This window comes from Strigops habroptila, chromosome 2 (genome assembly GCF_004027225.2).
Source record: "Strigops habroptila isolate Jane chromosome 2, bStrHab1.2.pri, whole genome shotgun sequence".
NCBI lineage: Eukaryota > Metazoa > Chordata > Aves > Psittaciformes > Psittacidae > Strigops > Strigops habroptila.
Window position 1 is genome coordinate 37553225 of NC_044278.2, and position 22639 is coordinate 37575863.

The 22639-nt window shown below is 34.5% G+C and overlaps 1 protein-coding gene across 1 annotated transcript in view; it reads left to right on the plus strand.

Annotated features, from left to right (window-relative positions):
* Positions 1-22639, plus strand: part of CFAP47 (cilia and flagella associated protein 47) — a 295005-nt gene that overhangs the window by 163447 nt on the left and 108919 nt on the right. The window contains exons 50-51 of the mRNA XM_030477406.1: positions 282-393; positions 6631-6768. Of these exons, the coding sequence (XP_030333266.1) occupies positions 282-393; positions 6631-6768 (250 nt within the window). The remainder of the gene's footprint in view (positions 1-281; positions 394-6630; positions 6769-22639) is intronic.

A 22639-nucleotide genomic window follows, 5' to 3' on the forward strand; every position in this document is an offset into this window, starting at 1 on the left:
CGTGCAAATCTAGGCATATGTAAGTAGTTCCATGGTCTAAGCAAGATACTTTTACTCGCATTGAGCAATGACTTAAAAATCTGTGCTTGATATGATCTGTATATGCCAGCACTACTCTTACAGTAGGTATTCTTTTCATGTGCATAAAGGTTAGGACTTAATAATAGCATACTTCATATTCTACTTTTCAAAGCAAGTAGAACGGATATTGTGTCTATAGTGTTCTTGCAAAAGTAACTTGCTTTTGATGATTTTTCCTCTTTGTGAATTTTCTTCTCCAGGTATTTTCAGATCTTTCAGTAGTGAGTGGTGCATCTGTTATTACGGTACAACCAGGTGACAAAGTTGCTTATACTTTGAGTATATCTCCATGGAAACGAGGAGTCTTTCAAGGTACAGTGTAGAACCCGCATATATAAAATATCCCTGTAAATTAGCATATTAAATCTGTTTACATTTAATGATTACATTTCTGTTCAACATGACCTTTCTTCTAGAAGTAAGATTATAATTACTGGTAAAACTAGCTTTTAATCTGGCTCATATTTTCATTTGTAAAGGTCTATTACTGATAAATATGTGGTCAGGTCCTTCAAAAATGCCAGCATATGTGCAACTTTATGCATTAAATTAGTTCCATGAAATTTGATTTAATAATGGTTTTGAATTGTCACCAAGTTCTTGGCTTTAGATTTTGTTTTCCAAACCCTGTTGAAAACTGTAGTTACCTTAACACTTCTAGAACCAAGGATTCAAAGGCAGAATTTGATTCTTTCTCTTGATTAAGGTGCAACCTGTTAACCACAAGGCAAGCTTGGCCTAGTACAACAGGAAGACTTCAGTGCCGCCTTGCTAAATTTGTATCCCTGAGAAAAAAATCACTTTCTATGAATAAGAGTCAGCTTTCAATGAAACTTGTGACCATTAAGAATGTTCACCAGGAAATACTGAAGATGTATTATAATTTAACTTACGCCTTTTTTTTCCAGGCTTTAAAGACTTAGGGATATTCTCTTCTTCTGATTTAGAAAATCCCCAGTTCTTTTATGTATGCTGAAAGTTTCAGTAGAAGAGGTTCCAAGGGATCTATCATACAGCAAATTAATACCGGGTGGTAATAGCCATGCCTTCAAAGGGAAGGAGATGGCATGTTCATATTGACATCTCCTATGTTCTGTCATTCCCTTAACTTCTATTACAATGGTTTCCATTATGTTTAGAATTATTACATCTTCACTGAGTGACAAAAGAGAGAACAATCAGTCTCTCTAACCTAACAGAAAAGTTATTGGTTCAAAAGCTGGGAAGCCGTGTATGCTCTTTTTTTTCCTTTCCCAGAAAACAGCTCATTTATTTTGTGCTTTAAAATAGCTTCATAGAAGGCTGAAGTTATCCTTAGAAAAGAGACAGGGCCCAGTTATCTATCATCCACCTCCTGGCCCAGTGCTTGCTTTAATCACTGCCTTAGGAAATCATGTTCCTTCTTCTTCTGCAGTGGGGACAGTTTTGGTTATATCACAGAGATCTGTGCATGTTCTCTAATCATTCAGCTGCTGTAGGAGAAAAAGGGATGGAGGAAAGAAAAGCCACTGTCACAGTTTGAAAGACAGCTGATTTCACTGCCTGATGTTAGCTGTGATACAAACGTAACTACCAGGTGTCCTAGCTAAGGAACTGCTTACTTTGTGGCTTCAAGTCTGCTTCATACTGTGCAAGGCTGGGAATTAATATGTGTACTCCAAAGAAGAATTTTCAGCTTCTGGGAAACTTTAATGTCACAGCTGAGATATATATGCATTTTTGGCACTTTCAGGATTTTTCAGCAGCCAGCCTGAAGCTTGAGGATCACAGATTAGATGTACGTGATTCAAGTGGGAATTAATTAGAACTCAGGACTCTTAGTCCTTTCTAGGTCAACATACTAGAGATAAAGTATAATTTAAACTCCTGAAAAGAAAGGTACTCTTTATTCAATTTGGTGAATTTGTTTAGAAGGAAGTAAATAACCCATGGGGACACAATGTTGACTAATTGAAAACAGAAAGCAATGTTCAAAAGCTATCCACAGAGTGAATAAATATCCTGTGGGGAAAAAACCCAACTATTTGAATACCTATTGGAAGACTCTGTCATAGTGCTAATGGATGATTTCAAATTTAGAACTCCCTAACTTGTAAGTACAAAACTTTATAACATTGGTGTTTTAGTACTATTTTTGTCGTATTAAAATAAACTCATAAAAGGACTCTTACCATATAAATTGCTGTACTGAGCAAATGGTCTGCATTTTTTCTTTACATTCAAAGTTTTTTTTGTTGCAAAATTATATGGCTGCAAAATTATAATTTTTTTGCTTTCCTTCTTGCTGTTTTATGATTGCTAAGCTGAAAATGGGTCCAGTTCTTTTCAAAATTCTGTTTGGAAGCATTCCGATAGAGGGCTAATATTGTATGCTTCAGCTGGTTTGTAGCTTATGACAGCTTTAACACAGAAAAAATAGTTAATAAACATCTCACACAAGATTCTGGCACTGGATAAAATTCCATAGCAATCTATTTTCTAAGTAATAGAGCAATTTCCCTTAGGTTTGATAAAGCATCTTCTACTTATTACTTTATCTTTTATCAAACTCATTTCTGCTTTCCACAGAATAGACCAGAATTTTTCCAGAATAGACAAAAGCTTTTAATGCTTGAATATTTCTTGTGCAAAAAATACATAATTGTTATAGTCAGTGTTCTTTTATCCATAAAAATTTTCTAGCTTTTGGAAAGAAGCTTTCTAATTTTATATATCATCTTTCATGTATATTTTTAACTGTTTCTGTACTATGTAAGCAGCAGGTTTTTGTGCTATTTGGAGCTTTTGAAGATTACATTGAGGAAAAAAGGCAGTATGTTACATGCCATGGCCTGTCAGACTGTAGCTGTAGGCCAGTTTTATTGAAATGGTGAAGATCATGCCAATACATTCTAGCCTGCAGATGAGTTGGTTAAACTTGTTTGTTTAACAGTTTTTTCTGTTCAACAGTTGTGTGAAATCTGATTTAAAAAACCAACACAAAAAACCAACAAAAAGTTCCATTTCTTTCTGTGATAGAATTGTGCAAATTCTACTGATTGCTCTAATTTCAATGGAATCATAAAATCGTATGTGGGAGGAAGAATGTCTCTGTAGATTCTTGTAGCCATTGCTGTATTTCCAGGACCTGTCCGTACCTTTGCTGTAAGCACTATTCGACTGCAACACCCTAACAAATTGAATCTAATTCATTTGTAATAAAGACAAAGCTAGAAGGATCTTCTGGTTGCTTGATTTGAAGTTGATTGAAGGAGAGCTTCTCTGTTCATACATGTCACTGCCTGGCAAGATGATCCACAGCATACCCTTTCCATCTAGTGGATCCTAGTGCAGTTGCATACTTCTGTATGCATTCGTATCATGGTTTGATTGTCATGCTAAGAACAGACAGTGAGAATTATAAATAAAAAAACAATTCACCTTTTTATTAAAAGCTACAAACTCATGTATGAATACTAGTTGAGAGCAGGATTTGCCACTTACTTGTTTCTCCTATGTATGAGTCTTAAAGATTATTCTGCTTCCTTTTTATTGGTGCAGGGAGCAATTCATTTAGTTCCAGTATAGCAACAAGCAGTAGGATATACAGAAACTTTAGAATTTACATTTGTAATTGTAGAGGTTTTCCCATTCAAAACAGAGATTATAAAGTAAGTATATTTTTTGTCAGTAGAAAAATTGCCAGAAGAAAAATTGGCTAAAGCTATAGCTTACATAAATTGCACTCATCTTTTCATTTATCTTATCTCTTCGGTAGACCTTTCCTGAGGCAGCAACTATACATTGATTTCATTGGTCAGAAAAAAAGAGGTAAACATAAAACCCTTCCTCCTACTCCCAAGACCTGTACTTATTAAGGTCATATTGGTATGTTTAAACCACAAGCTCAACATTTCTATATCTTATCATATTTGTGTGATGAATTCCATAGCTGCATAGCCTTCTGTTCTTGTTTTCAGTTAAAATATTGTGATATTTTGGGCTTTTATCATCTCTGTGCACCAGAAAATAATCAAGTACAATGCAGATCTCTCAAACAGTCCATTAAAATTATACAGAAAGGAAAAAGTTGAATATTTCTTATTTTTTTAACTGAATTCAGGGTTAGGGTGTTGAACTGTATAGCCAATGAGTCAGTCTAACATGTGGTGTTACATTTAAAATTTTATTGGGAAATAGAACAGCCTGCCTTCTTTTAAAGGTATGTGTCTTCTCTGAAGTAATATAAAACAAGGCTTCAGTATTAATATGTGGACTGAATTTGTATAAAATGTTTAAAGAGTGGAAAATAAAGATACAAAATTTGGTTTTGACCAAGAAACATTTAAAGCAATGGTGTATCAGCAAAAAGAAAACCTGCACAGTTATATAATTTTTAATAATTAATTTTCAGTGTAATTCTAGGAATACTTGTATGTCGTTTTGGCAAGTTTAATGTTTTATGTAGATGCCAAAGGACAGTTGAGGAGTGGTGTTTTCTAACGTACTTAATGGTGGCATGATTCTGTGGCCAACTGAATCAGTGAGAATTGTATCTTTGTGATGTACAAGAAGTCTGGTTTTGTTTTGAATGAATGCTTTAAATGTTGTCAGCCATGATATTTTGACTAGCTACATTTTATAACGTATGGCACACAAGTCAGAACAGAGCGACTAGATGTAAGAAAAAGATCCCTGAACATTGGGGACTCTTGTGCATGAACAAATTATCAATTATCAGTTGCTTTGCAGTATCAATAAGGCAACATAAGATGCTGCTGCCACTGCTGACAACAGTGTAAGCAACAGTGGGTTCTATAGGATGACAGTCGTTCACAGCAGAAAACCTAAAACTTCCTGTTTCAAAGCCCTTTCATAACATAGGAGCCAGCTCAGCAGAACCTTATGAAAAAATGTAAGCATGCTTGTTTGTTATTTTAAATCTGTCATTTTTGATGCAGTGGTTTTGCACCTTTCCAATATATTTTTAATTGCCTCATAAGGTAATTAATATTAATTGTCTCATAAGGTAATTAAACTAAGGTAATAGGGACTCTTTATTACTCTTCATTGTATAAAACTCTTTTTCCCATCCTGCTAAGCAACTTTTTATTGGAATTTTTCATAGTCCATAATTTGAATAAATATATTCATGTGTCATCAGCTATCTTAATCTCTGATAGTAGTCATTGGGTTGCAAGATTGATTCCTGAACCAGCAGAGCAGTCTACTTACGAATACTTCCTACATTAATACACTTTTTTTTTTATTTGCAATTCTTGCCAGCAATGATTTTCTTTTTTTTCCTGTAATAAAAATTTTAAACAGCTTTGAGCCAGAAGTAGATACTTTGGTGCCCATGAAAATTATGAAAGACAAGTTATGAATATTTTAAGATTGAGCAGATAAACTGAGTTTAAAAATGTATGTCATCTGTGGTAATATTTTTTTTTATTGAACTATGACAGATTTAATTGAGTGCCTTGTGGAGATCTGAATACATTACATCAATCCAGTTACCTTTATTGATCAAGATTTTAACCTCATTGTTATTAATTCTGTTTGTTTGAGATCTGTTGTCCACAAAGAAGGAAAATTGAGTGTCAGCAATTATAGTGCAATTCCTCACTGATTTCTTGATGGTGTGATTGTTGGATTATCAGCAAAGTGGTTTAGCAATTCAAGTAGTATTTTAGTTACCATATTTCCTCCACTAGCTCTTGAAATATTCTTGAGCATTAGCAATTTACAGTTCTGGAACTTTTCAAGCGTTCCAAGATTTGCTGCACATAGAAATTAATTATTCAGAGTTCTTCAGACAATTACTTTGATGCTTTTGAGAGCATGTTTTGTGCAGAGCCAAAAAAGTTATGTTTGTTTTACCATCCTCTTACTGACTGATGAAATAAAAATTCTAAAACTGTGAACACTCATGTCCTGTTCCTTTCTCTCACATGCACATATGCACAGTTCAATATTTTGAAATCGTCACTGGAAGCAAGAACTATAAGGAAAAATTACTTTAATTTAAAAAGAAGCATAACAAAATTTTTCTTATAATCGTTGACATCTTTCGAGTATATTGATAGTTTGGATAGTGTTTAAAATTAATGAAATCTTTCTCTTGCACTTTGCTTCTCTCTAATATTGTGCTGCAATAGACCAAGATTATAGGATTATATATTGAGACATAAAATCAGATTATTTAGTAATCCTAAAATCCATTAGCTATTAGTGCCATAAGATGTCATCTTACGTCAATATTTATATACCTTGAACATTTTCCTCAGACTTCATTCCCATGAGCTGTAATAATACCACAATGGTTTTATTTTTTTATTGTAGTTACACAAGACTTTTGGGAGAAAAAATTGTTCATTTCCTTGGACTCACTCAACATATATTTTTTTTATTACCATAAATTATAATTGCATGACTGACACCTGGAGTGGGAGTTTTATTTCATTTTTTATTAGTTTTGAAGTGAGGAAATACTCATACATGTCTGGCAGTTTGTTTTATGAAGCAAATGCTCTGGCTAATATAACACCTGCTATCTATTTGTTTTAGGTGTAATTTCATTTGTTGCTGAAGTTGAAGACCAACAGCAGTCTCGACATAACAGCTCACCAGAGAAGACAGATGGTGAACACGGCCTTCAGAAAATGTCAGCAGAGACACCACAAACTGTTGATGCAGCAAACACAGGTATGTTTGTTACTGATTCGTAGAACTCATCAGGAACTCGTCAACAAAGTTTTAAGTTGACAAGCAGGTATTCTCTATTGCAGCGCCGGAGAACACAGGGGATAGCTCCTCCTAGCGTGTTCTGTCCGAGCATCAATCAAACCGTGATTATATTGTTGTTAGTCATACATATTCATTATATTGTATACATATTCATGAAGTTGTTTATACATGACATCACATTTCTAGAACATTCTTCCCGCATGCGCACTTTATTATGGTAGTGGTCTTTGAGATCTTTAGTGGTCATTTCTTCATCATCCTCCTCTTCATCACCTTATCTTTTCCTTGAATTCTTGTTCTGGTAGTCTTTGAGGTCTGCGCAGTAGATAAGTGCTTATGCCAGTTTAATTAGTTCGGTAACACTGCTGACATAAGTGAGTGATTTCTTCTCGTCCTTCTTCTTATCAGTTAACTTAGGTACAGCACATCCTGAACATCTGTTAGTTTCCGACACTCTTTATCTACAGCCCTTATTTTGCTTACAATAAATTTTATACGAAGGTCATAAGGTTCTAAAACTATGTCAGCTACAATGATTTATCTTATACAAGGATCCTTATTCTGTTCTTCTGGTTGGGCTTTTTAGGTTTGGAAAGTTTTGTTTTTATGTGCAAAGCCACCAAGCTTAAAGTTACTTAAAACTGAATTTTCTTGTTTACATAGGATTATATTTAATTTTGTACTTCCTTGTCTCAGTTACTATGGTTAAGTTCATTGTCAATTTTTATAAACTTACATCCTAATTTCTTTTCAAATTAAATGTGTCTTTCACATGCCAGGCCACATACCTGCAAACAGTGTTAAGTCAAATGTTTATTCCAGGCATATATGAAACTTCTCCTTTTACGATTTCTGAAGCATTTTAATGAAATTTTAAGCTATTTTGTTGGTTTTTTTTTTTTTAATGATTTTACTGAATGTCACTTCTTGTTGGAGAGAGACAGCATTTATTAAATGCTTTCTTTTAAAAGTATCCAATAATATTAATAATGCTGATGTCAAAGCAGGCTGTTTCTAAAATTCATATTGCTTCACTTCATTCCACTGTAGAAAAAACTTTCTTTTAACTGTCAGTCATAGACAGTCCTTCGGTCAGTTACAGTTAAATCTAGGAGAAAGTTCCAGAATACAAGATTACTTTTCAGATTGTCACCTCCTAGTTTCTGCATTATTTTTGAGATTTTAAGTGTTCTAGAGGAATATTTTTGTGATTACAAATGTGCACACCAAAGATAGGGGGTTTTGTTTGGGGTTTTTTTTGACATTAATTTATCCTTTCTTTTCCTGTACATTTGCAAGTAAAGCTTTGACTATAGAATTAACTGTGCTTTTTATGCTTTTAATACCTAATTTGGAATGTATTTAAATTATCCATCCTTATTATGTTACATGGCTAAAGCATATTTCTTGCATGAAAACTATCAAGGAAAATTCTTTTTAACCTGAAAAAGAAGTTGTTTTAATCAACATTTAATTTTTAGGAAATGGAGAAGAGCTTGCAACTGGAGATCTTTTTGTTTTCTTTATAACTGTATTTTCACTTTAGCAGGATTTATCTAGTTTTAAAAAGAATTTTGAGGATTTTAACAAAGATTAAATTAAAGTGATAGATGCAGACAAAGGAGTAGATATGAGAATTAGCAGATTTCAAGATGTTAGGAGGAATTAATATAAAAGAAATATCTAGGGTGATGCCAAGTACTCAGACATATCTCTACTAAATCTTCAATGTCTACTAAAAGCCTGGAAATGTTAATAAATTCAATTATGCTTCTATTGTCCAAACTAGACACTTCTACTTATGAGATAGGCTTGGCAAAGCTAGGAATCCTCAGTCTGGAACTAGTAGAGGCTGTAACAGAAAGTAACTGAAAATAGAAGGTTAAGTAAGAAAATAGGAGGTTAAGTGAGTGGATTTCTCAGTACTGTCCCTATCACTGATATGAATTGAGTGCATTGTTCTTAGATAGAAAATCCAAGTTCACTGCTATTATTACTGATAAGCCTTCTGCCCAGTTCGATTCCCCATTAACAATGTGAGACTGGCAGATCTACTTATGCATTTGGAATGTGTTTTTCAGATATGTTGGTGAGTGATTAGTCTAATAACTTGCTGAGAGGGGCCAGGTAATCACCTCCAACTCAGTTCCCTTTTTCACTGCTCAGATTTACATGGATATAATCACTCCAGCACACAGGGTCCCTTTGGTAGCTGGAGCAATCTGCACAGCTTATTCATTATGGCTGCGTCAAGTTACTGCTTCTTATCTCTCAGCTACCATCTTTAGCTGTTTTCGTGCTACTGTCTTATTACAACCTATGTGTTTCTAGTAAATTATAAAGCAAGTTTCATGACTGCTAACAATATTTAGGGCATCATTAGGATGCCCTACTTAAAGTAGGACATGAGATTACTCTTCCCTAATATAGCATCACTTAGTAATAGGAATTGTTTTTCTTCAATACAGAAGGATACTTTTACCATGCCCATATCTTAGGAACAGCAAGTTTCCATCTCACCTTTAAATCAACCGACGGTTTCTAGTCATTTCACAAAATACTATCATCTGTCACAACCATCCATTTGTACTAGACATCTATAACTTTTACAGCTGAGGATAGTATCTGCTGAAAATACCTAAATAGAAGTGAAATGTAACTGTGATCTAATTTATATAATAGTACTAGTCTTTTCTGAACTTAGTTCAAAGAGGAACTAACAGTCTTATCTTTATCCTACATTGTTTTCTTTTACAACTATATTGTTACTGTAGTTTTTAATAAAAAGATAATTATTCTGTGGCTTTTCAGAGTAGAATGACTGATGGATATTTCTGGGATTTTTCTTAATTGCAAGGTGCACACCACTAGTACAATGCAAACCACTTGTATTAGACTAAAGGCATCACACACTGAAGAATGTATCGCAGACCTGAGAATCCCCAAGGCTACCTGCTACCAACCTGGGGTAACAGAAAATAGTCAATTTCTGATGTAGTGGAAATTAATATACAAACTTGACTTGGTAGGGTCTGAAACAAGTGTGAGGTTGTCCATAGCTAAATAAGGTTAGAAAAAAAATTCTAATGATCAACATATGTAGTGACAGAGGCTTGCCCCTTTCTAAACTGACATGGGGTTTTAGTTCTTTCCAAACCATATTTCTGTCTTTTGAGAGAAGAGGTCGTAGGGTTTTTTTCTCATTGGAGCCAAAATCGAAACCAGGCTAAGTGGTTGCTAAGACTGAAAGTAGGATGCAGTTGGTCTTCCATGTAAGTTTTATTTTTAGATATTTCTATATACCGAAGTGCTAAAATCATAAATAGATATTAGTCATTAATCGATATTTGTTTCACAGACTGCTGAATTGCCAAAATTCCCTCCCAAAGTAGAGGAAATTTTTCTAGTCTACTACAGAGCCCATGGTAACTTCTTAAACTGAACTGTCCTTGCACAATAGCCCCTCTGTTGCACTCTCTGCTGTATAGCATGTGTGCAATAGGGAGGATGTTTGGCTCAGCGTCTGCTAGACCAGCTCAGCCATCCTCAGGAATCTGCTCCAACAGCTCCCCTGTAAAGAGGAGTCAAGACTGAGAAGCTGGTGCAGTTGCGGCAGTGGCTAAGATTTGCACTGCAACTGCAAATCCCCCTCTCCTCTTCCAGAATCCCTCACTCTCTCCAGTAGCAAGCCTTAACGCAGAGCTGGCACTTAAGCAAGAGCTTTTAATGTTCCTGCCAGTGGTGATGTCTCACAGAGCTGAGTGCTACAGATGCAGAATATTTGTTTGCAGAACACAGGGGAATTTTGCATGTGCTGTTGTCTTATTCTGACTGCCCTGAGCATTGCCTTTATCAAAAGATTATACTTCCCATTGTGTTTGTCTTATGCAATGCATTTACATTTTTATACCATTGCCAAGTTTTTTAATTTCTTTGTACTTGAAAGGCATAACATCAAAAAGATACACTACTTGTGAATAAGCCATAATAAAAAAACATAGTCCAAGGCGATAGGCAAGGCATTCATTTTGGCAAAGCCTGTTTTAATTATCTTTTTAAAGCTGATTTATCATTCAACCAGGCCTTCAATGACAGGTGACATTTTCTAGTCTACGTTGTCACTGTAGTTCTCATGGTATGTCTCTGGCAGTTAAGTGTCTTTCTTGTGGTCTTTAAAAAACCTGTTTCCGAGTGGGTTCATTGATGAACTAACACCTTTGAAAGGTAATGATTGTTGCGTATGTGGTCCTTCCAGACTTTCAGACCCGAAATCAATCCCTGAAAGCTGAACATAGAATCATAGAATCATAGAGCAGTTAGGGTTGGAAAAGACCTTAAGATCATCTAGTTCAAACCCCCCTGCCATGGTCAGGGACACCTCGCACTAAACGTCGCCCAAGGATCAGTCCAACCAACATTAGTGGTAACACACAAGGGTATTCACATATGGCAGATAATGAAATAATTTCTTTGTTCTAGCAACTGTTAAAGGTGATTAAGAGGAAAACAGTACTCAGGATGGCAACACTTTAAGACTTTGCATTTATTAATGATAATTTATTTAAAAGATTGTAAGAACTGAGTATACAATGATAAATATTAGGATTTATTCAGTATTAATACAGTAACATGATTAATGTACCTTTAACATATTAAAGGTATAATTGATATATCTCACATGCATATTTATTTCTGGAATTACTATCTTTCTAACAGGAATATTCTTAAAAGTTATCTACCTTATAAATTTTGATTGCGTCATTAAGCTATGTTTCAGTCTAATCTGCACGCTGTATATTCAAACATATTGTACTCCACCCTCAGATTAGTTTGTTCTAATTGAGTCACTCTCTTCAGGAAAAAAAAGATACAGAAGAAATATCCGAAGAAAATAATCTCTGTGTAAACTGCATGCATATTTGAAAATGTAAAATACCAAAGCAGGCTTGCTTTTTTTTAGATACCATTTTAGCATTTGCAGCTATACTTATGCTAGTGCATACAAGCTTTTGGGGATGGTTTAGCTTATGTAGAACATTAAGGATTAGACAGTTTTATGTCTTTTTCCTTTGTCAAAAAGAATGTTCAATTGTTAGCTTTCTCAGTAGGTGCCCTACTGCAGTCTGCTAAGTGTTACGCATTTTCCTGTGCTCTTTTGAGACTTGGAACAGCTTGATTCCCCTAATAAACTAACATTTTGTTTTGAAACAATTCAGATGTAGCAATGCTTCCAGGACCTATGGCCCACATGGAATTTTGTGGGGTATGGTGTGCGTGCAATTAAAAATCTGTGCAAAGTGTGGTAGCCCATTTAAAATTAATAACAAAAGCAATCTGTAACTGCTCACAGTGTAATGCTGCTGGTGAACTTTAGGTTACTTCATCCTTCATGCAGCAGGTGTTTTAATATTGCTATGCTGAGAAGGCTAGTAATGGTGTATCCACCCTAACCACAAATAAGTCACTCCATTTGTAAACCTGTCCATCTCTATGTTTTTGGTTGTCATAGTATGCAGGATTGCATTAGCTTGTAAACAGATTAAATTTTCTTACCTAATTAAAAATGTCTGTGAAATGAATGTTGCTTATTCTTATTGTCCGTATAAACAATAAACTATATTACTGAGAAACACATTCATTCTGTTATGTCTAGCAGACCTCAAATATTTGTGGAATATGGAATTTTGTCAATTAGTAGCCCATTTAATAAAAAATATTCTGGGGGAAAAAACATCCTGAGCAAAAATAATGGATATATTTGTCATGGTTAAATGTCTTCATGCACTCTAGACTTCTGCCTGTCCCTTTTAAGTTCACCTGTGAAATGACAGGTGTGCGTTGAAACACAGCAGAATCTGTGCAGCAGAATCACACTTAAATTTCTTCACCTTCTAATCCTTCCTTTGGCGATAGGGCTAATGTGATAGGTTGAAGTGCAAACTCTTATAAAAAATAGCATTTTTGAAACAAAATAGTAGAAGATCTAGGAACAGAGCAGTAGTTTCCTTTACCAACCAGTGCCCTTGCTCTTTATCTAGGTCATCATTTTGCCTTTTATACTTTGTCATGCTTGCAAACAATTCTTATTTTATCCCTTAGCAAGTTCTGAATTATAAATGCACAGAGAGCACATAATTGTCAGGAAAAAACCCACTCATATTTACCAGTCCCTAGCAGTCATATAAGCACGTCTGGGGCAGAAGATAATGGAGTGAAGAGAGGACAGAGAGGAAGGTCCCTAGAGGAAAGCCTCTTCTGTTCATGCTGTTTCAATTGCTATGACCTGTGAAAGTATGCACTGAACCAGAAAAAATGTCAAACTTTATAGACTAATATTTGGGACACTCCGTAAAAAGTGGAGTTCAATTAAATACATGGGCTTTTTTTTAACGTCTTACAGTGTGTTCTTTTCTGTCTGAATAGTTACTTCAATCTATTACATGAATATAATTATTATGATGACACGTTCAGATTACAGTAACATCCACAAGATTGTTTAAGAGCAGTTACTTAGAATATCCTCTTGCTTAGGGGTAAGAACAATTTCCTTCAAGGTATATGTTCAGTCCCTCAAGCAGAGAAAAGGATTGCATATACATTCTCAGAGCCTCGTAGGGCAATCCAACAGTTTAGCTATAGTATAAATAGATTCACAAATCCAGAGCAAAGGGTATATGTGTTTATTTCTTTGTTCCAAGTTTCTGAAAACTAAGCAGGTCAGAAATATTAATTTAAACATTGGGTTGAGTCAAAATTATGTTTTTAAGATGGCAGGAAGCATGTTAATTTCCAACAGGAGAAAATAAAATACATTTCTCCATCCAATCTAATTTAATTTTTCATTTTGCTATCAGTCTTCCCTCCCTCCACCCCCTAGCATTATAATTCGATTACAAGTAGTGTTATACTTTCATAACTAGACAATTTCACACCACATACTACTGCCATTGTCTGCCTTTGAAGCTATAACTAAGTTGTTCCTGAAGACTATTTGTGATTAGGTAGTTCTAAAGTTCACATCGTTGTTTTTTCATGGATGAATTTCTCTTGTATCCTAGATTGTTGTGTCCACTCAGTAGTTTGCTGCTGGAATTTGCAAAGGACTTTTATTTCTTTAGCAGCTGCAAAATAAATAGCCCACATAGAATTCTGCCGTTTAATTTATCCCAGACACTTGGACATTCCTGCATTCTCATGCATTCAGTTATGAGGTAGGTTTGCCTAACCAACCAGCAAAGGACCACTCTGACATTTTTTCTAAGTAGGTAATAGGCGTTTCTTGTTCATTGCAGTGATTTGTTTGTTATGGTGTCTACTGTCTTTCTCAAAATATTTCCTTTGCTTTCTCTGTGGGCAGTAGAGCCCTAATTGTTCTTGACATACTTATGAAATTATAAATATTAAGGAACTACTGTTTCCCACTGTGGCAAAAGACAGATGGCATTTTATACAATGTCATCAGAGAGTATGTGTGTGCAAGAAGCATAATTCAAAGATTTGGATGCACTTTCAAGATATTATTAATTTCTGTTTATGGCATTTGGCACTGATTTTGTAGTAGAACTTTGTGAAAGGGATTTTTTTGACTAAGTAGAAAGAAGGTCACCAAGTAACCTTGTTCTTTTGGTATGCCTTTTCCATGTTTTTCTGTAATATAACTCATTAAACATTCCTTCAGAAAATTCAGATATTCACAAGTCACTCTTTTCACCCTCAGATATATTTCAGAAATGAAAAAAGGTTCAAAGCAGGTATGTTACTGGTTTGTGTTGATTGCTAGTACTGCATATTCTATCGCTGATACCAAGAAAGAGCAGTTGTCAGGAAAGTCTCAGCCATTGCAGTCATAGGCTGGAGCATATACAGTTGCTGTGTGATGTTAGCATCACAGTGAGAGTTCACCTGAATTCAGAAGCCTTTGTGACCTTTATGAGGGGTATCCTACTGAATAGGATAGGCCTTTAGCATCACTTAATTTCCATAAGAACCTATGAAATTCTTCATTTGTACTGTGTTCTCTGCCAGTAGGTCCTTGCTGTTCACTGTAAATTGACCCAGAGTCTTGCTCTCTCTCAGAAACAATTTCAGGTTAAATTCAGCTAAAAGGTCAGGTGCTATTTATGCAGCAACAATCTGTCTATAGGTAAATGAGAAGTCAAATACTAGAATTTGTCTGGCTAGTGATCACTTTGCTTTTCTGTGAGCTGAAGAAATACTATAGAAGATATTTTATGCTGTCTTTCTGTCTCTTAAATATCACACTTCAGTTCACATCCAAAATTTGAACTGATTTGCAATGAACTGGCACACCCTTTTCCTTTACCTTGAAGTATCTGTCAGACTTCATATTACTGATTACTGAATATTAGTTTGACTGTCAACAGTAACCTTACATATCCACAAATTTTTTCTCGCGGCAAACATAGTGGGTTTTTTTTTCAGGCAAGATTTTTTGAGAGATATTTTGATTCCTGAGCACATGCTTGTTTATCTGCACTGAAAGGTTCTTGCTTTTTCCTTTTCTGTTTTACCCTAAGGTATATTTATTTTGTTCTGCTGAACTTTTGACTCATATTTTTCCATGATGACTAAAGAAATCTCACTCTTATGCTTCTGTTTCAACTGGTTTGCCTAATTTCCTACCAATAAATTTACGTACACATCATGTAACATTTTTTCTTTATTATTGCTTATAGTGTCTTGTGTGTCACATTGGGGTTTATTGAATGCATGACTTGCAAGAGCTATGTTGTAGATCTGATCTCGAAGATCTTTCAAATGACCTCCACTTGTCTATAGGTAGGTGGAAAGATGAACAGGCAAAAATGTCTGCAAGTACTACAAGGATTCCTGTGTCTTACATGTTTATAATCTTCAGACCAAAGTTCATTGGTTTTGAATTAATGTTCATTTTTCAGAATTAATGTTTGCATTTATAGTGGAAATTGGAAATTATCCTTGAAAACAAACTTTGAATAGCATTAATTTTACCATTTTGAGTTTCAATTTTTGCTTTCATATCAAGTAATACTGGATGGTGTTTGCTTTTTTTTAAAAGAAGATATATTTTTTTTTCTAAATATAAGATGTAGGCTGCATTCAGAGCCCCTCTTCTAGAATATACATAAGCATTGTTATCACTTTTTGCAAGTGATACGATATTACATTCAAATCAGTATTACTTGCTTTTCAATATGGCAACTAGTATTACATTGTTTTGAAGTATAGAGTGCATACTTTAAAACATCATACTTTTTGCTTTAGGCTCACATAGTAGTCACATTGCTGTAATTGCAGTAAAACATGCTTTTTACATAGCAGATGTTTTACAGGTACAACTAAAGAAAAAGCATCTAGCATAAATGTTTGTATGTCACTACTGTGGATCCATGCAGTACTAAATAACATGTAGGATGCAGAACCTAGCAATATCTGGCTATTTTTTTTTAAAATGTGCATAATGTGTATGAAATATGGGAAATGTGCACATATAAATTGCTTTCCAGTAATTTTTGTTGGCAATGCCTCATGGTTCCTTATGTCCATGTTATTTCAGACCCAGATTTCATGCACATTGAAAAATATAGCCTCTAATAATGACAAACCTTATAGAAAAGTTACAGTGTGGTAAATAACTATAATTCCTGGGGTTTGGGGGGAGGGGATTACAAAGTGTTTTGTAGTTTTGACAATTAGATTGGATTATAAAAGCATGATTAGTGTTCCTGGGAAGATAAGTAAATTTGTGTTATTTATGAGTAATGCTGCTTTCAGAGTGCGATATATATGTACACTAATTATTGTTGCATTAAAGGATTGCTTTCACTAAACTCTCTGGATTTATGAGTTATCTACACCTTATTTGTCCACCAATACCTTGAGAAGTTAATAAGAGCAGCCTGATAAAGTTCAGCATCTGTAAATATGGCAGAGAATATCCATTAAATGAATGAAGGGTTGGTTTTATTTAGTTTGGAAGAACATGAACATAAAGCCCTTCTGCTTGAAGATTAATTGAATTTGACTTCATCATTTCTTATTTTATTGAAAACATAAATTGCTTGCACAACTCTACAATAAGTTTTGCTGAAATCTAATGAAAATCTGCCCATTTCATCATTGTGGTCAGGATTCTATTTCATGTAACTAATTTTGTGTTTTATGTATAGAGAAATAAACATAGTTTTCCTAAAATGACCGAAGTGCTCAGCAGAAACATGTTAAACAGGTCATAAAATTATATTAATAAATAATATCTTTTTCAGGGAAGACTGTTTTTATCCAAGAATAATATTGCTTTTTTTGTGTGTGTATGTGTGCTTTTTTTTTGTGTGTGGTGCCTTTTTGTCTTAGGAGAATGAAACTAAATGCCTACTTTGTAGCAAAGCTTAGAATGGAAAGTGATCCAAATCCCAATGAATTTGGTTAAAAGGCTCCTGAAAAAAGCTTATGCTGAAAAAGAAAATAAATGGACACTTGTCAGATTTAATGCCTTTGCATTTGCCTGGCTGTATTGCCATGAAACTATATTAGGGTTGATAAAATGCTTTTGTTTAATTTAATGTTTTTAGCATACCCCCTTTATTATGGAAAATTTAATTTTTATTGGTAAATACAGAATAAAAAATTTCTAATAGTGGTCAGGAATCACTGTGTAGGATGCATAAAATAATTTTTGTAATTATCACATATCTTCACTTAGAAAATAATAGGCATTCTTAGCCTTAAGATTTAACACATTTTTCAAAGGAAACTGCATACGGTGAGCCTGTTAGTGTATGGTAGAGAATTTAAAAGTGAGCCCTGTTTGGAAATGAGCTGTCTTCTCACTGAAGTCTCATGTAGATTCATGTATTAAAATCAAAGTCATAGTTAGATGTTCAGCTAGAAATTCATGTGTATTCCAGGAAATGTTGTTAACTTAGTTTTGTGATAACTAGAAAGGGTAAAATCTTTGAATAGTAATGAATATTAAAAATAAGGATATGTAGTGCTCACTATTTCTTGGATCCTTTTGATATTTTTTAAAGATGCTGAATTCCAAGCTAAGAAATATAAAGCTTTTAGGGAAAACCAGCAACTGATTTTACAGCACTTTCTAAACTCCAAAGTAATTTCTATAATTCAATTGATTCAATGACATTTGCCTCTCCAACGAGGCTTGTGCTTCTTAATGGAGTATAGCTTTGAAACAGCTTGTATGTGCAGCAACTCACAAGAGCAGTTATTTGCTTGTGTGACACAACACTAGCATAAAACTGGGCTTTGTCTCCAGTAATGTTATTTTGTATTTATTGCATTGATAATAATAGAATATGACTTTGAATACCATAATAAAGAACATTTAACTTTTGGAAGTATATTTCCCCACAGCAGAAGAGAGCACAACACCTGGAGGATTGTTAAAGACATTCTAACAGGCCTTACCTGCTAAGACTTAAAAACAAAAGGTTTGCTAAGCCTTTACAATAAATAAGTGCTATATTTGTGAGCAGGCTTCTGAGATTTAAGAATACATGTTGCTTTTCTGCTGCCTTTTTTTTTTTTTTTTTTTTTTGACTGCTAGTTTGATTTTCTGCCTGTAACAGGACATTATGTTTCACTAATGTAATTTTATATTTCATTCAATAACTTGTGTTTGACTGAAAAAATTGAAAAAGCATTAATTACACATTGTTGTGTTGTTTCAGTACCATTAGGATTTTTACCAGTTCTAAAATCATATTAATTTCATATTTGAGTTTTTCCGGCCACAGTGTGTTGATGTTTTATATTATATACCAAAAAGCTCTTAGTAACCAACAAGTTTAATTTATGAAGACATTTTAGGTAACATAACAATGTCATTTATTTAAAAAGAAAAAAAAAGGAAAAAAAAATACCCCCCCAAAACCTCCCAAACTGTGACTAGTTAGGTTTTCTCTCTTTGATGCAATTTATTTATTATCTGTATAAATGTGTGTATTTTATATATTTTGGATTCATACTGATGTGGAACAGAAAAATACCTAAGTATCATTTTATGGAACTTCATGACTGGAAGTCACCTGCGTACAACTTATCCTATTGTGCCAAGGATATGTCAGCTGTGACTGTGTGTGCACAACTTCTGAGTGGGATTTTACTTTTTCAGACATGTCAAAATGTCTGTGTCACATAGCTTACCCAAGCTGTTCAGCTGGCAAGTGATTTCCTAGCATAAGTCACAGTTTATACCCTCTTAAAATGTGCAATGCTATGCTAAACCTAGCCAGTGAATACTATTTTTGCCAAGATGCAGGAAGCCCACACATCCCCAAAACCTGGGTTATTTTACTCCATTGTTTTTTGGAACTTATTCAAGCAATTATTATCGGTGGCTTTTCTATGACACTGACATAAGACACCTTTCCCTTCTATTCCCTTTCCCATCCCATTCCTTGTAACATTGTTTGTATTGGCTTTGTGTGCATTTTTAAATATTATTGATTATTTTCCAAGCCCCCAGAGAGCCCACAGAGAAATCTTTTCATAATCACTCTTAGCAGCTTTATATTCCAGCATAATAGAATTAAGCAGTAATCCTTCTGTTCATTATCTGAGTCTTTATAGGTCAATACCCAGAGACAAAGACAAAGAACAACACAGATTAAAAAAAAAAATATGGTATCATCATCAAAAGTTGTCAATAGAAATAAAGCCAGATATGGCAAATGGAGAAAAATCAATAGACCTTTGGAAAAAACTCTTTAAGAATTTGAGTAATTTTAAAAGTTGTCTGAAGTAAGTGAGAGCAGGAAAGGTTAGTGCATAACTTGTTTGTGTTCGTTGGGTTAAGGAATTGACATGAGCACGATCATGGTTGCATCTACTAGACTTGTGCCAAGAATTCAATTTTCGTGCTAGAGATTATGACTGAATGAGTGCACGTTGAGGCCTTTGGTAGAACATGAGAGTGTGTTAGTTATATGTAGCCTGGTAGTAAAACTTGTTCTCTTGTGGATTTTGACCACCATTCCTCTAGGATGTTCTTTAAGGCTATTTACTAATGAAGACTACATGACCCAGGTAACCCATCCTAGTTCTTCTCAACCCTTATTATTTTAAAGTTTTCCTGACACTTTTCAGATGTACCCACCATTTGTTACTCTTCCCATCAGGGACAGGGATTTCACTTTTAGTAACAACCTTTTGTGCATGTAAAGTTTGTAACCATTGCCTTTCCTTAAAAATCTTTCCGAAGAAAAATAAAAAATAAAATAAATTAAAAAGATATTTATTTAGCAATAGTTGTTTTCTGAGCATCAAGTTCATACTGTTTATGCTAGTGTTTTTCATAAGTCTTTTCATCATTGCATAGAAATTTGCTGCTTTGTGATTTTTATTTTTTTTTTATTTCTCTTCTTGAGCTTTACTTGTCTCTCTCCCTCTTTGGAATTATGTGCTTATTCTACTCTCAGACTGGATTATTCTGAATATCTCCTGTACTTAGCCTCAGCTTCTTTCTTTGCCAGGTCTTTGGACTAAGGTAATTATAATAATCAAATAATATCCTTAAAGCAAATGGAATTTGCCTTTACAGTAGAAGTTAAACAATATTTTAAAAGTGTGTTAGTATTTTAAGCAATCACTTCACTATATAATCTCCAGTTATATCAAATTTATTCTGGTCAGTGAAAAGTTCCAGTTCCTCGTGCTTGCTATCCGAACTTCAAAACCATGATGTATTAGCTAAAAACGTATCATCTTCCCATAAATTACCACAAAGATTCTGTTTGTGATAATGGTCTGATTTTGAGATATCCAATTGAGGCACATTAATCTTCTAGACTAAGAATAATAGAGGCAGGCAGCAAAAGACAAAACAATACTGTCAGGGCAGGGTTTTGAGAAAATCAAGTGTTTGAGGTGCAGGCTGCTCCCAAACATACAGACTATCCTACTTGAAACCTACTAGTGCTCCCCAGAGGTGATCTGTTTACTTTCAATGTCTCATTCATGACATTCCTTATGTAGTAGATTGTTTCATCTTCCAAGTGTCCATTTCATCCCACCCATTCGGCGAGTATTTGGGTGGCTTAGGTTGCAAGTCTGGGGTTCTTTTCAGTGTGTGGCTTTATACTCTTACTAAAGAAGGCAGGGTTAAGAAATGTAATTGACATTGTGAACCTACACAGGTTTTGTGACAGTACTTCAAATTTATTCCTACAACTGTTAATGTGATAGTATATTCCCCTTGCCCATTCCAGAAATCCATTGAGTTTTTGACCTGTGTTGCTAATATGTGCTGAATTTCTGTTCAGCATTTGGAATTTTCTTAAGCTTTGAATACTTTGTGTTCACCTATGTCATGCTTCCTGCAGAGCTTTAAAAAATGAGGGGAGATGGAGTCTATTGCCAAATATATTGCAAATATACTGCCTGTGTTATTGTTGATTTTGGTCTCTTGGTTATATATATATTTACTTAGTGTCATAAGTGCTTGGTATCTGGATGGCATACTGGCATGTGCTCTGAGTTTACTCCCCTTGATTTCCTCAGGAAAAATTTAACGTGTGAACCAGATCAGACCCTAAATTCTGCCCCAGTGTGTACCAGCAGATAGGTCTGTGTGTCACCACTAGATAGATGATAGCAGACTAGACTAAATTTCATGAAAGGTACATGCCTTGGGTAAGTGCAGAACACAATACAAATGGAGACTGACCCCCCCTCCCCCAAACCTGTAAAAAGGGAATAACCGTATTTGCCTTATTTACATTTTATCACCCAACTGCAACAGAGAATGGAGAGCTGTGAAGTCCTCATATGAAGATATTAAAAATTCATGAAAGGCATAAAGAATATTCTGTGTTATACGGATTTTTTTTTTTTCCTCAAATCCTATAGATATAGCAGATTTGCTGAATGATTTCTTTGAAGCTATTACCTGGGATGGAGATGAGAAAGTGTCTTTGTGGAGTAAAGGTATCTAACTGAGAAATGGTGTTGACATCATCCTGTGCTGATATTAATAACATGGAAGACTGGGCTTCAAAAATGGAAGATGTCAACAGCACTAGTTATCCATTTCTTTGAAATAAGCTCTCTGTGGTGTTAAAATTCTCTCTTCTCCTTACAGTTTTGGAGAAAGTTTAGGAAAAAGGATATGATTCATGGGCTAGTGGTATCTGAGTTTCTACCATAAGGTGGTGATCTTCATTTGGAAAGATGGCTTTGAAGGCAGAAAAGAAAAAAGAGAGGTTCTGGGGTTCTGCCTTATAAGAGAACAGACACTTTTTTAAAGCATTTCCTGGTGATTACATCTAATTCCAAAAGGCCAAAATGTGGTTTTGATTTTACATTTGAGAAAATTGTTTCCATTTCTGTTTCCAAATTTTCCCGAGTGACAAAAGACTTTGGAGATAGGGTCATCACCTAGTTTAGGGCAAGTCCTAAAGAAAAGGAACCCTACTCTAGCTTGGAGATGTCCCTGTTGTAGAATGCTCTTCTTCACCAACCCCATCTATATGTATTATATTAATTTCAAAATTTTGAATTAATATTGGATAATTTTTTACACATGAAAGCATCATAATTTAATTTTAAATTACAGCACTTGCATACATCAGCTCTGATTTAGGTGGACAAACTAATGCAATCTTCCAACCTCAGTGTCAACTTTAGTACTGTCCATTTAGTACTATCCACTCTGTTACCTAGGTTTGATACAAAATGTAAGGCACACTAAATTTCTGAGAGTTGCTCAAAGCAAATTTTAACATAATATCCTTTAAGAACAAGATTAATATCTGAAGGATATTAAAATATTTTTTCAAGCAATGTTGTAAGGGATACATGAAATGAATAT